The sequence below is a fragment of the Podarcis liolepis genome (genome assembly GCF_965112155.1).
Source record: "Podarcis liolepis genome assembly, chromosome: 7".
NCBI lineage: Eukaryota > Metazoa > Chordata > Lepidosauria > Squamata > Lacertidae > Podarcis > Podarcis liolepis.
Genome location: NC_139561.1, coordinates 86,438,017 through 86,451,008, shown reverse-complemented (window position 1 = coordinate 86,451,008; position 12,992 = coordinate 86,438,017). Strand labels below are relative to the sequence as shown.

At 50.1% G+C, this 12,992-nt stretch overlaps 1 protein-coding gene and 1 long non-coding RNA gene across 3 annotated transcripts in view; one reads left to right on the top strand and one right to left on the bottom strand.

The window, feature by feature from the left end:
- The window catches only part of LOC310712738, a 279,033-nt gene that overhangs the window by 165,879 nt on the left and 100,162 nt on the right, over positions 1-12,992 (top strand). The gene's annotated exons all lie outside the window — the stretch shown is intronic.
- PRKD2 (protein kinase D2) overlaps positions 1-12,992 on the bottom strand; it is a 60,085-nt gene that overhangs the window by 16,500 nt on the left and 30,593 nt on the right. For both annotated transcript variants that reach the window (XM_083515813.1, XM_083515814.1), the window contains exons 3-8: positions 11,657-11,788; positions 6,971-7,125; positions 4,246-4,447; positions 3,732-3,812; positions 2,782-2,929; positions 177-294 (exon numbers count right to left, since the gene is read on the bottom strand). In XM_083515813.1, the coding sequence (XP_083371939.1) occupies positions 177-294; positions 2,782-2,929; positions 3,732-3,812; positions 4,246-4,447; positions 6,971-7,125; positions 11,657-11,788 (836 nt within the window). The remainder of the gene's footprint in view (positions 1-176; positions 295-2,781; positions 2,930-3,731; positions 3,813-4,245; positions 4,448-6,970; positions 7,126-11,656; positions 11,789-12,992) is intronic.

Sequence of the window (12,992 nt, the reverse complement as noted above, 5' to 3'; positions counted from 1 at the left end):
TTTTGTTGTTAGCCGCCCTGAGCCCAGCTTCAGCTGGGGAGGGCGGGATATAAATAAAAAAAAATTATTATTATTATTTCTGTGCGGTACTCAGAGGCTGGGGTTTGTTCCAGAGGCCCGGCCTCAATGCCCACCCACCCCAGTCTCGCCCCACTCTCCCCACACCTCCAACTCACCAGGGTGTCCTTGTTGCTGAAGTGAACCACCCAGCCTTCCTTCAGAGCCGTGCTGGACTTGCGGGTCGTTTGCCGGACTGACTGGACCACTCGCATCAGGGGAATGTAGCCCATGGATCTGGAAGAAGAGGCCGCAGGTGCGCTTTAAATTTGGTGGGTCTGAAAGCGCAGGGAGCGGGGAAAGGGCCACAACAGATGCAACTAAAACTGGGTGCGTGTGCTCATGGGAAGCCCCTCGGGATTTTTTAAACAATTATTTATTGAACTCGTGTTCCGCCTTCCGTCTGAAGACCACAGGGCAGTTCACAAGGCAAAAATGCAAAATGAAAACACCATAAAAGAAAAATACAAGTAAAAGCAAAACAGTAACTCCTCCCTCCCACCCACAGTTAAAAGGCAATAGAACTTTTTTTAAAAAATTGAATTTGTATACCTCCCTTCATCCGTAAACCTCAAGGGCGTCCGCAACATAAAAATACAAGATAATAAACACACCTGAATGAAGAAAAACATTTTTGCCTGGTGCCTAAAGCTATGCCATGAAAGCAGGAGGTGAGGAATGGGAGATAATGACTGTTCCTCAATTTTTTTTATCCTGCCCTTCATACCGTGAATTTTTCCCCAACCCCAATTTGTCTTCCTTTTCTTTTTTTTAATTAACGTTCTTATGTCACATATGTACACATTATCATATTACATTACAGGGCATATTATAATATAATTTCCAACTCTTATGTACTCTATATACGTTCTTATGTAAAACTCTCATGTACTCTATAATTTAAGTACGCATGCCACCCGTATTGGATGTCATGCCCTTCTATATCTAGTACATCCGTATTGCTTAAAAGGAACCAGTCCTTCATCCATGAGAAGCAAGCAGCCTCATAGTATAATTTTAAGTCGGGGAGACCAAAGCCTCCCCTTTCCTTAGTATCATTAAGACCTTATGTTTTATTCTTGGTCAAAGGCCTGGAAACGATGCCTTATGAGGAACGGCTAAGGGAGCTGTGCATGTTTAGCCTGGAGAAGAGGAGGTTAAGGGGTGATATGATAGCCATGTTCAAATATAGAAAAGGATGTCACATAGAGGAGGGAGAAAGGTTGTTTTCTGCTGCTCCAGAGAAGCAGACACGGAGCAATGGAGCCAAACTACAAGAAAGAAGAGTCCACCTAAACATTAGGAAGAACTTCCTGACAGTAAGAGCTGTTCAACAGTGGAATTTGCTGCCAAGGAGTGTGGTGGCGTCTCCTACTTTGGAGGTCTTTAAGCAGAGGCTTCACAACCATATGTCAGGAGTGCTCTGATGGTGTTTCCTGCTTGGCAGGGGGTTGGACTCGATGGCCCATGTGGTCTCTTCCAACTCTATGATTCTATGATTCTATGATTCTCCCTGACCAAATGATCAATTTTGTCTTCCTAACAAACCTGTGAGGTAGGGTAGCCTGAGAAATGGTGACAAGCCCACAGTCACCCTATTGAGCTTCCCTTCAAGGTGGTTTGGGTGGCATGTGTGAGATTTGCCCCACCACAGTTTATCTTCCCCCCAACCCTGTAAGGTAGTGTTAAGCCTGAGAATTGGTGACAGCTTCACGGTCACCTAGTGAGCTTGGCGGCTACGTGGGGGATTCAAACCCAGGTCTCTGAGTCTTATGTCAACAAAGCCCTCTGGCGTCACCAGCAGTACGAGCGTTCAGGACATTCTATACAAGATCTCAAAGTAGCTGTTTTACTACAAAGGAATTTCAGAAATAGACTGGAAAGAGAAGCTGCTGAATTGCAACTCATTACCAAACTTAAAACCATGGAGAGACCTGGTCTGAACAAAGACATTGGATTCTTATCTCATTATACATGACTAAGCCATGTTTCACCTTCTCACCCCTTGCCTTTTCCTGTAAAACCTATTACAGTCATTAAGAGTCATCAACAGGCTCATCTCAGCTATCTGCCAATCTCCCATTCCCACCACCCTTCTGAGTAATACCCCTCCCCACCTTCTCACTATATAGAAGGGTCTGGCAACTTCTGTTTCAGTGTATCTGAAGAAGTGTGCATGCACACGAAAGCTCATACCAAGAACTAACTTAGTTGGTCTTTAAGGTGCTACTGGAAGGAATTTTTCATTTTTATAATGGACATGAACAAATAAAATACTAGAAAAAATGGGATTCTTGGGAACGCCAGGGGAGAAATTGCTATGCCAAATATTTTGGACTACAACTCCCATCACCCCCAGTTTGTTCTTATGGGAATTGTAGTCTTAGCACTGGTAGAGGACAGAGGTTGTGCTAGAGAACTTTTCCTTTTGAAGGAAAAAAAAAGGGGGGAAGTGTAATGAAATCATGGGAGAGGTGGACGGTGAAACCGAGAAAAACCTTTTCGAGAGAAGATGCGAGTTATCTTTGCCTTATAGCCTTGTGAAGAAATCTAGACCATGAAAGCCATTCATTCTCAGTGCCAGATCAGCAGCAACGGAACGTTAACAAACACTGCAGCTTCTGTAAGGGGAGTGAAGGGTTGGATCCAGCCATGAAGGGAAACCCCATACAGGACCCAAGGAAAGAAAATGAAGCTGTGGTTTCAGGGCTGGCCCTTCCTCACCCCCGGGACTTGCTGTCGTCCGAGTCCTCGCCCATCCTCATCTCGTTCTCTGAATGGGAGCCGGGGATGATTCCAGAGTCGTCCGATTCATCCATGAGCGAGTTCTTGTCGGCCTCACTGAGGTCGCTGGCTTCTTCCATCTGCACATCTGGGAGGGTCATAGGAGAGGAATAAAATATATCCAAGACTTCTCCAATCATTGGGGCAAGGCCGTAGCTCAGCAGTAGAGCATCTGGCTTTGTGTGCAGAAGGTTCCAGGTTCTATTCCAGGTAGGGTTGGGAGAGACTCCAGTCTGGCACTCTAAAGAGCTGCTGCCAATCAGGGTAGACCAGGGTTGGGGAGCATCCGGCCGTTGGGCCAATCTTGCTATGCCTGGGTGTTCAATTTGGCCCACAAGGCTATTCCCCCTCAAGGCACACCCACCTGTCAATCAGCCGGCATCACTGGTGATGTCAGATGATGGGTGAGAAGACACAATGGTTGTTACTATAATTAATTAATTAATTACCATCCTGTTTTCAGTGGGGAACAGGATTGTGCAACCAAGTAAAGATTTAATCCCCACTCATCAGCTGATGAGCATGGAGGTTAAAGCCCTTTGCAAAAGCGCTCTTTGAAGCAGCTCCACGCTTCTGCTTTAAGCAAGTAAGCAGCAGTGGCGCGGGGTGAAGGAGAGGAGAAAGACGCTTGTACAATTCAGGGTTTCCTTCTCCTCTCTTTGCCTCCTTGGCTACAAAAAACTTCTTCAAAGAGTACTTTTGCAAAGAGCTTTGAGCCAACCCAACCTTTCTGTTTCAGCTTCTGGAGGCTCAAACAGAAGCCTTACCCAGATGATCGACACACATTGAAATGGTGGGTCCTAAGCTAAGCCACACCCATCTCAAGAGTTAAAACCAGGTCCCTCCCCTCCAGCCACCTCCACGCAACGAGAACAGCGGCCGTCACTCACCTCCGCCGTTAAACAGCGTCTCCCCCAGACAGTCATTTGGCACCCGAGTCGCGCAACGTTTGTGGCAGTTGAACTTGCAATCTGGAAGGAGTTGGGGAAGGAGGCAAGGCGGGGTGGAAGATCAGCAGCAGGTTAAAAAGTTTCAAGCAAAGGATTCTGGTCTAAATGGACCAATAGCCAGACTTGGAATAAAGGACCTGCAAATGTCCTGCCTTGGTGCTACTGGACTACAACTCCCATCATCCCTGAACATGGGGCAAAGCTGGCTGGGGATGGTGGGAGTTGTAGTCAAAGAATCATAAAAGGGACCCGAGAGTCATCTAGTCTGACCCCCTACAATGCAGGAATATCAAGGCAGTCTCCCACCCAATTTGGAACTACACCGGACCCTGCTTAGCTTTGCAAACGTGCTGGAAGTTTTATTGCTGCAGTCCAAAAGTCCTGGAGAACCACGGCTGAAGTTCCCCAACCCGAGGCAGATGGGAGGCCCAGATCCCTCCCTCGGGGTCCTCACCTTTGCATTGGAGGCCCTGGCGGAAGAGGCCTTTGAGGAGCTTCTTGCAGTACTGGCAGACGGTGGGCCGGGTATAGGAGTGAATGAGGAAGGTGTGGGGCACTTTGACCTTAGAGAGGAAGAGCTTGTCTAGCTCAATGGGGCGGCCGATGTAGGTGGAGGAAGTCAGCCGGCGGGGGAAGGTCTCTATCAGGCTCCGAGTCTGTGAGGAGGGAGGGGGAGAAAGGGGAGCCGGAGGGAGAAGGATCAGCTCTGAGCAAACCACCAGGGCATAGAAGAACACCATCTCTACCCTGAGGCATTATGTTTGGGACCCACCCGATTCACTGAGTACCCTGTTCTCAGTGGGGAATAGGATTGTGCAGCCAAGGCAAGATTTAATCCCCACTCATCAGCTGAGGAGTATGGAGGTTTAAGCCCTTTGCAAAAGGGCTCTTTGAAGTAGCTCCATGCTTCTGTTTTAAGCAAGTAAGCAGCAGTGGCGTGGGGTGAAGGAGAGGAGAAAGAAGCATGTATAATTCAGGGAAGGTACCCCCCCCCCAAGAGTTATCTAGTCCAACCCCCTGCAATGCCATCCTTCTGTGGGCTCGAACCACCAACCTTCTGGTTAAATAACCACTCAGACTGATCCATCGCACCACAGCCATGACTGTGCTTTGCTTTACACTGTTTTTAATGTTGTTTCAAATCGTCGTTGTCGTAGTACAGTGGTATCTTGGTTTAAGACAGCTTAGTTTCTGAACAACTTGGATAAAGAACGCTGCAAACCCGGAAGTAGGTGTTTTGGTTTGTGAACTTTGCCTTGGAAGCAGAACGTGTTAAGTGTGTTGCATCTGTAAATTGAGTCCCCCACTGCTATGGGAAAGCATGCCCTGGTTTAAGAATGCTTTGGTTTAAGAATGCTTTGGTTTAAGAACGGACTTCCGGAATGGATTAAGTTCGTAAACCAAGGTAAAGGTAAAGGGACCCCTGACCATTAGGTCCAGTCATGACCGACTCTGGGCTTGCGGCACTAATTTTGTTTTATTGGCGGACGGAGCTGGCGTACAACTTCCGGGTCATGTGGGCAGCATGACTAAGCCGCTTCTGGCGAACCAGAGCAGCGCACGGAAACGCCGTTTACCTTCCCGCTGGAGTGGTACCTATTTATCTACTTGCACTTTGACGTGCTTTTGAACTGCTAGATTGGCAGGAGCAGGGACCGAGCAATGGGAGCTCACCCCGCCGCGGGGATTCGAACCGCTGACCTTCTGATCAGCAAGTCCTAGGCTCTGTGGTTTAACCCACAGCGCCACCCGCATCCCAAGGTACCACTGTAATAATATTTATTTGTTTGTTTGTTTGTTTTGCTGCCCCTCTGACGGGTTACCCCAGTCACTCTGGGCTGCTTCCAGCAAATTAAAACACAACACGACATAAAACAACAAAAACTTCCCTGTACAATTTAAAACGCACCGTCGAAAACAGTTTAAAGCAAATCATGTCTCCACCCTGGAGGTGCACTCCATTGTCTCTCGAGGCAGACATAGCTGTCAACTTACAGATGTGAAAATAAGGGACCAGCAGCCTCGGAAATAAGGGATTAGCAGCCAAAATAAAGGATTTTCAGAGCACAGGTATGTTCGACTTCTGAGCCCCTCCCAGCCAAAGGCAGAAAGCCCAGCCAGCAGCCAAACGAAGCCTCAAGTAGTGGTTCCCACAGCGCAGCAACCCAGCAAAGGGGATGCAGCAAGGAAAACCACCGTCACCTCTCCGCTGGGAATCGCTGAGCAAAGGCGAGTCCCCAGGCAACGCGGCCGATTTGATCAGCACAAGGCATGCAAGCTCCACCCCCCAGTCGTTCTTAGACTCCTTATTGGGTGAGCAACGCAGCCAAGCAACACAGTTGGAGCCTCCCTCCTCCCTGGCCGGCAGGGAGGGAGGGAGAGGAGCTGCTTCCTTTGAAACCCAGGAAATTTAAGGGGCATCATCAATAAGGGACAGCAGCGGGACACGGCGCTGTGATAAGGGACTTTCCCGCCGAATAAGGGACGGTTGACAGCTATGGAGGCAGAGGGATGCCAAGGCAAGTTTGCCCCAGAACCAGGTGGGGAGGCGGGCAGGGCAGACCCACTCCCAGCCACATAGCTGTCAACTTACAGATTTGAAAATAAGGGACCAGCAGCCAAAATAAGGGACCTGCAGCCTCACCTGTTCTAGGCACTCCAGTCTTCCTGCAGTCTGGTCAAACTCATGCTGGTAGCTCCGAGAACACTGTCCAACCAACTTTGTAACCAGAGGTTCAACTGAATAGAATCTGAATCACATGCACCACAAGGCCTATGCAGCCTCAACTTAAGATGGCTCCCCGGCCTGGCTTTGCACTGCAAAGTTTGCAGCAGCACGTGCAACAAAATGGCGTCCAGCATTCAAAAAACCCCTCAGCTTGCATTAACTAGCCACACACAAGGCATGCAAGCTCCACCCTCAGTCGTTCTTAGACTCCTTATTGGGTGAGCAACACAGCCAAGCAACACAGTTGGAGCCTCCCTCCTCCCTGGCCGGCAGGGAGGGAGGGAGAGGAGCTGCTTCCATTGAAATTTAAGGGACATCATTTAAGGGACATTTAAGGGACATCCATCAGTAAGGGACAGCAGCGGGACATGGCGCTGGAATAAGGGGCTGTCCCTTCAAATAAGGGACGCTTGACAGCTATGCAGCCAGCAGGGGGCGCATGTGCACTCACCAGATCTTCGGAGCTGGAGGGCAAGGAGTCCGTGATGGAGAGGCGCAGGGACTGAGAGTTGGCCAAGGAGGTGGAAGAGAGACGGCGCTTCCGGGCTCCACTGCAGTTGTTGGGGATGCTGAAGGCGCAGCGCTTGTGGTAGTTCAGCCCACAGCCTGGGTGGAAGATTAGGAGCGTCAAAAATGGCAGGGTCACGAGGTTGGCAGCAGAAACAGCACAGAGAGGCAGGAGAGAGCTACAATGCCCTGCGGCTGAGGTGCCGGGACTTCCGGGCAGAGGAGCTGTCCATTGCCAGCACCGTGGGGTTGCTGGAGTTCCTGGACCCGGTCGGCGTCCGGCAGGTGGACCTGAGGTTTAACAACCTTCTGAGAGCAGAGGAACACCAGGGAGTTCATGGCAGCGACTGAGCAGACGGCAAGCCAGAAAGCCGGCCCCCGCGACCACTCCTCGCTCCTTCTCTCGGCGACGCTCCGCTCTCCCCTCAGGCCATCCCGAGGCAGCCCTGAGACCCTCCTGCGCGCGCACCGCCGGCCGTCCCCTTCGCCCGTCATCATCAATTATTCTTTTTATTATGTATTTGTTTACAATGACAAGGGACTCAAGGTGGCTTACAGATAAAGAAAATAAGAACAGCAAGAAACATGGGAAGCAGGGACAATCATTAAAGAACAATTAAATGCTGATATAATTGAAATTTTATGTACAGTGGTACCTTGGGTTACAGACGCTTCAGGTTACAGACTCTGCTAACCCAGAAATAGTACCTCGAGTTAAGAACTTTGCTTCAGGATGAGAACAGAAATTGTGCTCCGGCAGCGCAGCAGCAGGAGGAGGCCCCATTAGCTAAAGTGGTGCTTCAGGTTAAGAACAGTTTCAGGTTAAGAATGGACCTCCAGAACGAATTAAGTACTTAACCCGAGTATAGTTTTATACTCCTGCTTGGACTACTGCCATGCGCTCTATGTGGGGTCACCTTTGAAGGTGACTCGGAGACTACAACCAATCCAGAATGCGGCAGCTAGACTGGTGACTGGGAGCGGCCGCCGAGACCACATAACACCGGTCCTGAAAGGCCTACTTTGGCTCCCAGTATGTTTCTGAGCACAATTCAAAGTGTTGGTGCTGAGCTTTAAAGCCCTAAACGGCCTCGGCCCAGTATACCTGAAGGAGCGTCTCCACCCCCATCATTCTGCCCAAACACCGAGGTCCAGCTCCGAGGGCCTTCTGGCGGTTCCCTCCCTGCGAGAAGTGAGGTTACAGGGAAGCAGGCAGAGGGCCTTCTTGGTGGTAGCACCCGCCCTGTGGAACGCCCTCCCGCCAGATGTTAAGGGGATAAATAACTATACAAATTTTAGAAGGTCACCCTGTGTAGGGAGGTTTTTAATGTTTGAAGTCTTTTTTAAAATATATATTTATTAATTTTTACATGAAATTAAAAAAAACAAACATTTCACTATTACTTTTAATAGTCCTTCACTAATACAGCCATACCTTGGCATGAATACGCTTCGGGCTAGGCAAATTCGGGTTGCGCTCCGTGGTGACCCAGAAGTAACAGAGTTACTTCCGGGTTTTGACGTGCGCGCATGCGCAGACTGCCAAAGTGATGTCACGCGCATGCAGCAAAACGCGACCCGTCTTGTGTTCCATTCGGGATGAGAACAGGGCTCCAGAACAGATCCCGTTCGCATCCTGAGGTAACACTGTAGTTCTCTGCATACTTTTCTCTGCAATATTTCACATAGTCCTCCTTACAAAACTTCTTGCAATCCTACTAGCGTAATTTGTTAATGTTTGAAGTCTTGTTGTGTTTTTATATTATGTTGGAAGCTGCCCAGAGTGGCTGGAGCAACCCCAGTCAGATGCGCGGGGTACAAACAACAACAATTTAGTTATTCTGATAACAAAGAGAAGAGGAATTGGGGGCTATGTAGCTCCCTATTCCCTACACGGACTGGCAGCGGCCCTTGATTCCAACCCTGGCACCTCCAGGGCTGGGGCAGGCTCCTGAAAATCCCAGAGAGCTTTTGCCAGTCAGTGTAGACAAGATGGAGCCATATGGACCAGTTTTCTATGTTCGGATGCGGGGAAAGGCTCAGGGCAGGATGTCTCCTTCGAAGACAGAGGTCCTTTGGTTGGGTCAGGACGATATGGGATTGGGGGGGGCAACTCCCATCTCTTGCGGGGGTGCAATTAGTGCCAGCACCGTCCGTTAAGAGTCTGGGTGTAATCTTCGACACCTCCCTTTCCATGGAGGTGCAGATTGCAGCTATAACAAAGGCGGCATTTTTCCATCTCCGCCAAGCTAAGCAGTTGGTTCCTTACCTCTCTCGCCCTGACCTAGCCACTGTGATCCACGCGACAGTCACCTCCAGACTGGATTATTGTAACTCGCTCTACGTGGGGCTGCCCTTGAGACTGACCCAGAAACTCCAGCAGGTGCAGAATGCCGCGGCGAGACTCCTTACGGGGTCCTTGCCGCGGGATCACATTCATCCAGTGCTATACCAGCTGCACTGGCTCCCGGTGGAGTACAGGATCAGGTTTAAGGTGCTGGTTTTAACCTTTAAAGCCCTATACGGCTTAGGACCCTCGTACCTACGGGACCGCCTCTCCTTGTATGTCCCACGGAGGACCTTACGGTCTTCAAACAAAAACATCTTGGAGGTCCCAGGCCACAGGGAGGTTAGGCTGGCCTCAACCAGAGCCAGGGCTTTTTCGGCTGCGGCTCCAATCTGGTGGAACGCTCTGTCACAAGAGAGTAGGGCCCTGCGGGACTTGACATCTTTCCGCAGGGCCTGCAAGACGGAGCTGTTCTGCCAGGCCTTTGGCCAAGGCACAGTCTGACTCCCTCCTTTGGCAATCCTCACAGAACTTCTAGCCCAATGGTTGCCATCGATTTGATTGGAATTAATTTTATAATGAAATGATTTTAGAATGTTTTATCATTTTACTGTTGTTAGCCACTCTGAGCCCGGCTTCGGCTGTGGAGGGTGGGATATAAATAAAATTTATTATTATTATTGCAGGTTTGATCCCCGGAGAGGTAGGCCTTGAAGAGAACCCCCCCCCCCCCCGCCCGTGTGAAATCCCTGGGGAGCTACTGCCAGCCAGAATAGGAAATACTGAAGTACGTGACTCGGTATAAAGGCAGTTCCCTGCGTTCCCAAACGCTTTGCAAACCGCATGGGAACCGAGCAGTGGAAGGGGCTGGTGGGAGGGAGAGGTTTTCCGCCTTCGATTAAGCATTAAGCAGCGTAATGGCCTAAAACCCCAATGCGTCGTGTCCTGCCAGGGCCCCGGGGGCAGCTGCAGAGTAAGAGCATGTGGCTCAAAGGCTCACGTGGTTTTGGAGGTCAAAAGCAAGAGCCCAAGGGCAGCGGCCCCTGCGTGGGAGACTGGAACGCTCCGGGCCGCTGCTCCCAAACAGCAGGCCAAGTGGCCAAGCTGCGTCCGGACTGCGCCACTAGGGATGGCAGGAGGGGGCACACTTAACAGGGGGCAAAACAAACCTAATGTTTCAAGGAGAGGGTGTCCCCCGTCCTCTTCTCCCCGATATGTCATTTTTCTACAGGTACGAAATATTTTATTGTATTTTATTTGGGCAGCAGAGATTCTCAGCTGTCCTTTTTTTCTTTTTTAAAAGGACGTTTCTAGACCTCATGATACCCTTGGAAATGTGCCAGCGAGAAAATTGCTGGGCGTCTGGCAAGGCACGCAAATAAGAGAAGGCTCCCGGCCGTCGGGGGAAAGTCTTGCCTCGCCTTCCACTCTAGGTAAAGGTAAAGGGACCCCTGACCATTAGGTCCAGTCGTGACCGACTCTGGGGTTGCGGCGCTCATCTCGCTTTACTGGCCGAGAGAGCCGGTGTACAGCTTCTGGGTCATGTGGCCAGCATGACTAAGCCGCTTCTGGTGAACCAGAGCAGCGCACGGAAACGCCGTTTACCTTCCCGCCGGAGCGGTACCTATTTATCTACTTGCACTTTGACGTGCTTTCGAACTGCTAGGTTGGCAGGAGCAGGGACCCAGCAACGGGAGCTCACCCCGTCACGGGGATTCAAACCGCCGACCTTCTGATCGGCAAGTCCTAGGCTCTGTGGTTTAACCCACAGGGCCACCCGCATCCCCGCTTTCCACTCTAACAGCTAACAGAAGCAGAGTAGAATATGTGAGGTGGGAAAGCAAATATTTTAAAAGTGGCTCAGTTTCCACAGTTTAATGCAGAGTTTTCTTGCAGTGAAATAAAGAAATAAAAAATAAAAATCGACACGTGTATTACTCTTGAGGGAGCCCATGACTCCAAATCCCATCATCCAAGAACATAGCCAGGATTTATGTTGGGGGGCAAGGGGCAAAACTGACATGATCAGTTAGTTAAGTATTTCTATTGTTTTGCTTCATCTATGGGGGGCAGCTGTCCCTCCTACCCCCCTCTTGGCAACGCCCATGCCATCACCATTGGGCATAGGCCAAACTGGATGAGCCTGATGGGAACTGTAGTCCAGCAACATCTGGGGAGGGCACAGATGTTCCCCACCCCCAGGGGAGAGGTCTTCAGGGACAAAATGGGCAATTGATCCAAATAAGTCTTTATGCCTTGGGAGGAAATGCCAACCCAGGTCTTGGCAGACAAAAACCCCTCCGCCTTCCCGCAAAAATATTCAAATCAAAGAGGGAGCCTTACCATCACACTTGAGACCTTGGCGTACCAATCCGAAGAGCATCTCGCCGCAGTGGTCACAGAAAGCCGGAGCACGATAGGAGTGCACGTTGAGGGCGTGTGGTCGGATCCGGAAGTCCTCAAAAGTGGCGGAAGCTAGGAGAGGAGGAGGAGGAAGGTGCTTAGAATAACACTGGAAGAGGCCTACAGGATCAGGCCCCTGGCCCATACAGTCCGGTATCCTGGCCCCGCAGTGGCCAGATGCCCTGAAAGGAAGCACGCAGAGCAGGATCCATAGCTGTCAAATGTCCCTTATTTGGCGGGAAAGTCCCTTATCTCAGCGCCGTGTCCCGCTGCTGTCCCTTATTGATGATGTCCCTTAAATTTCCCGGAGTCTAAAAACGACTGGGGGGTGGAGCTTGCATGCCTTGTGCCAATCAAATCGGCCGCGTTGCCTGGGGACTCGCCTTTGCTCAGCGCTTCCCAGCGGAGAGGTGACGGCGGTTTTCCTTGCTGCATCCCCTTTGCCGGGTTGCTGCGCTGTGGGAACCACCACTTGAGGCTTTGTTTGGCTGTTGGCTGGGCTTTCTGCCTTTGGCTGGGAGGGGCTCAGAAGTTGAACATACCTGTGCCCAGAAAATCCCTTATTTTGGCTGCTAATCCCTTATTTTTGAGGCTGCTGGTCCCTTATTTTCAAATCTGTAAGTTGACGGCTATGGCAGGATCAGAGTACTAGAGTACTGCATTTAATACTATTCTTCCGCATAGATTGGTGACCAAATTATTAGACCTGGGACTTCCACCGTGTTTGTGCAGGTGGATATTAGATTTTCTATCGAACCGTTCCCAAAGGGTCAGATTGGTTCCCAGGTCTCTGCGGATCTCATCATGAATACGGGGACGCCGCAGGGGTGCGTGTTGAGCCTGCTTTTATATACGCTCTGTACAGCTGACTGTGCCCCCAAATACCCCAGGAATAAGATAATTAAGTTTGCAGATGATACAGCGGTGGTGGGTTTAATCACTGCTGGAGAGGGGGAGGCGGCCTATAGGAAGGAAGTTGAGCAGTTGGGGGAGTGGTGCAGGAAAAACAACTTACTCCTTCACTTAAAGAAAACAAAAGAGATTATTGTGGACTTTAGGAAATGTAAATTGAATATTCGGCCACTTATTATTGAGGGGAAGTGCGTGGAACAGGTCTCGGTGTTTCGATTTCTGGGAATGGAGTTGAGAGATGACCTAACCTGGGGAGAAAACAGCAAAGACCTGGTGAAGAGAGCACAGCAAAGGTTATATTTTCTGAGAATCCTCCAGAAAAACAATCTCTCAAAGGACCTGTTGATGGCATTTTACCATTGTA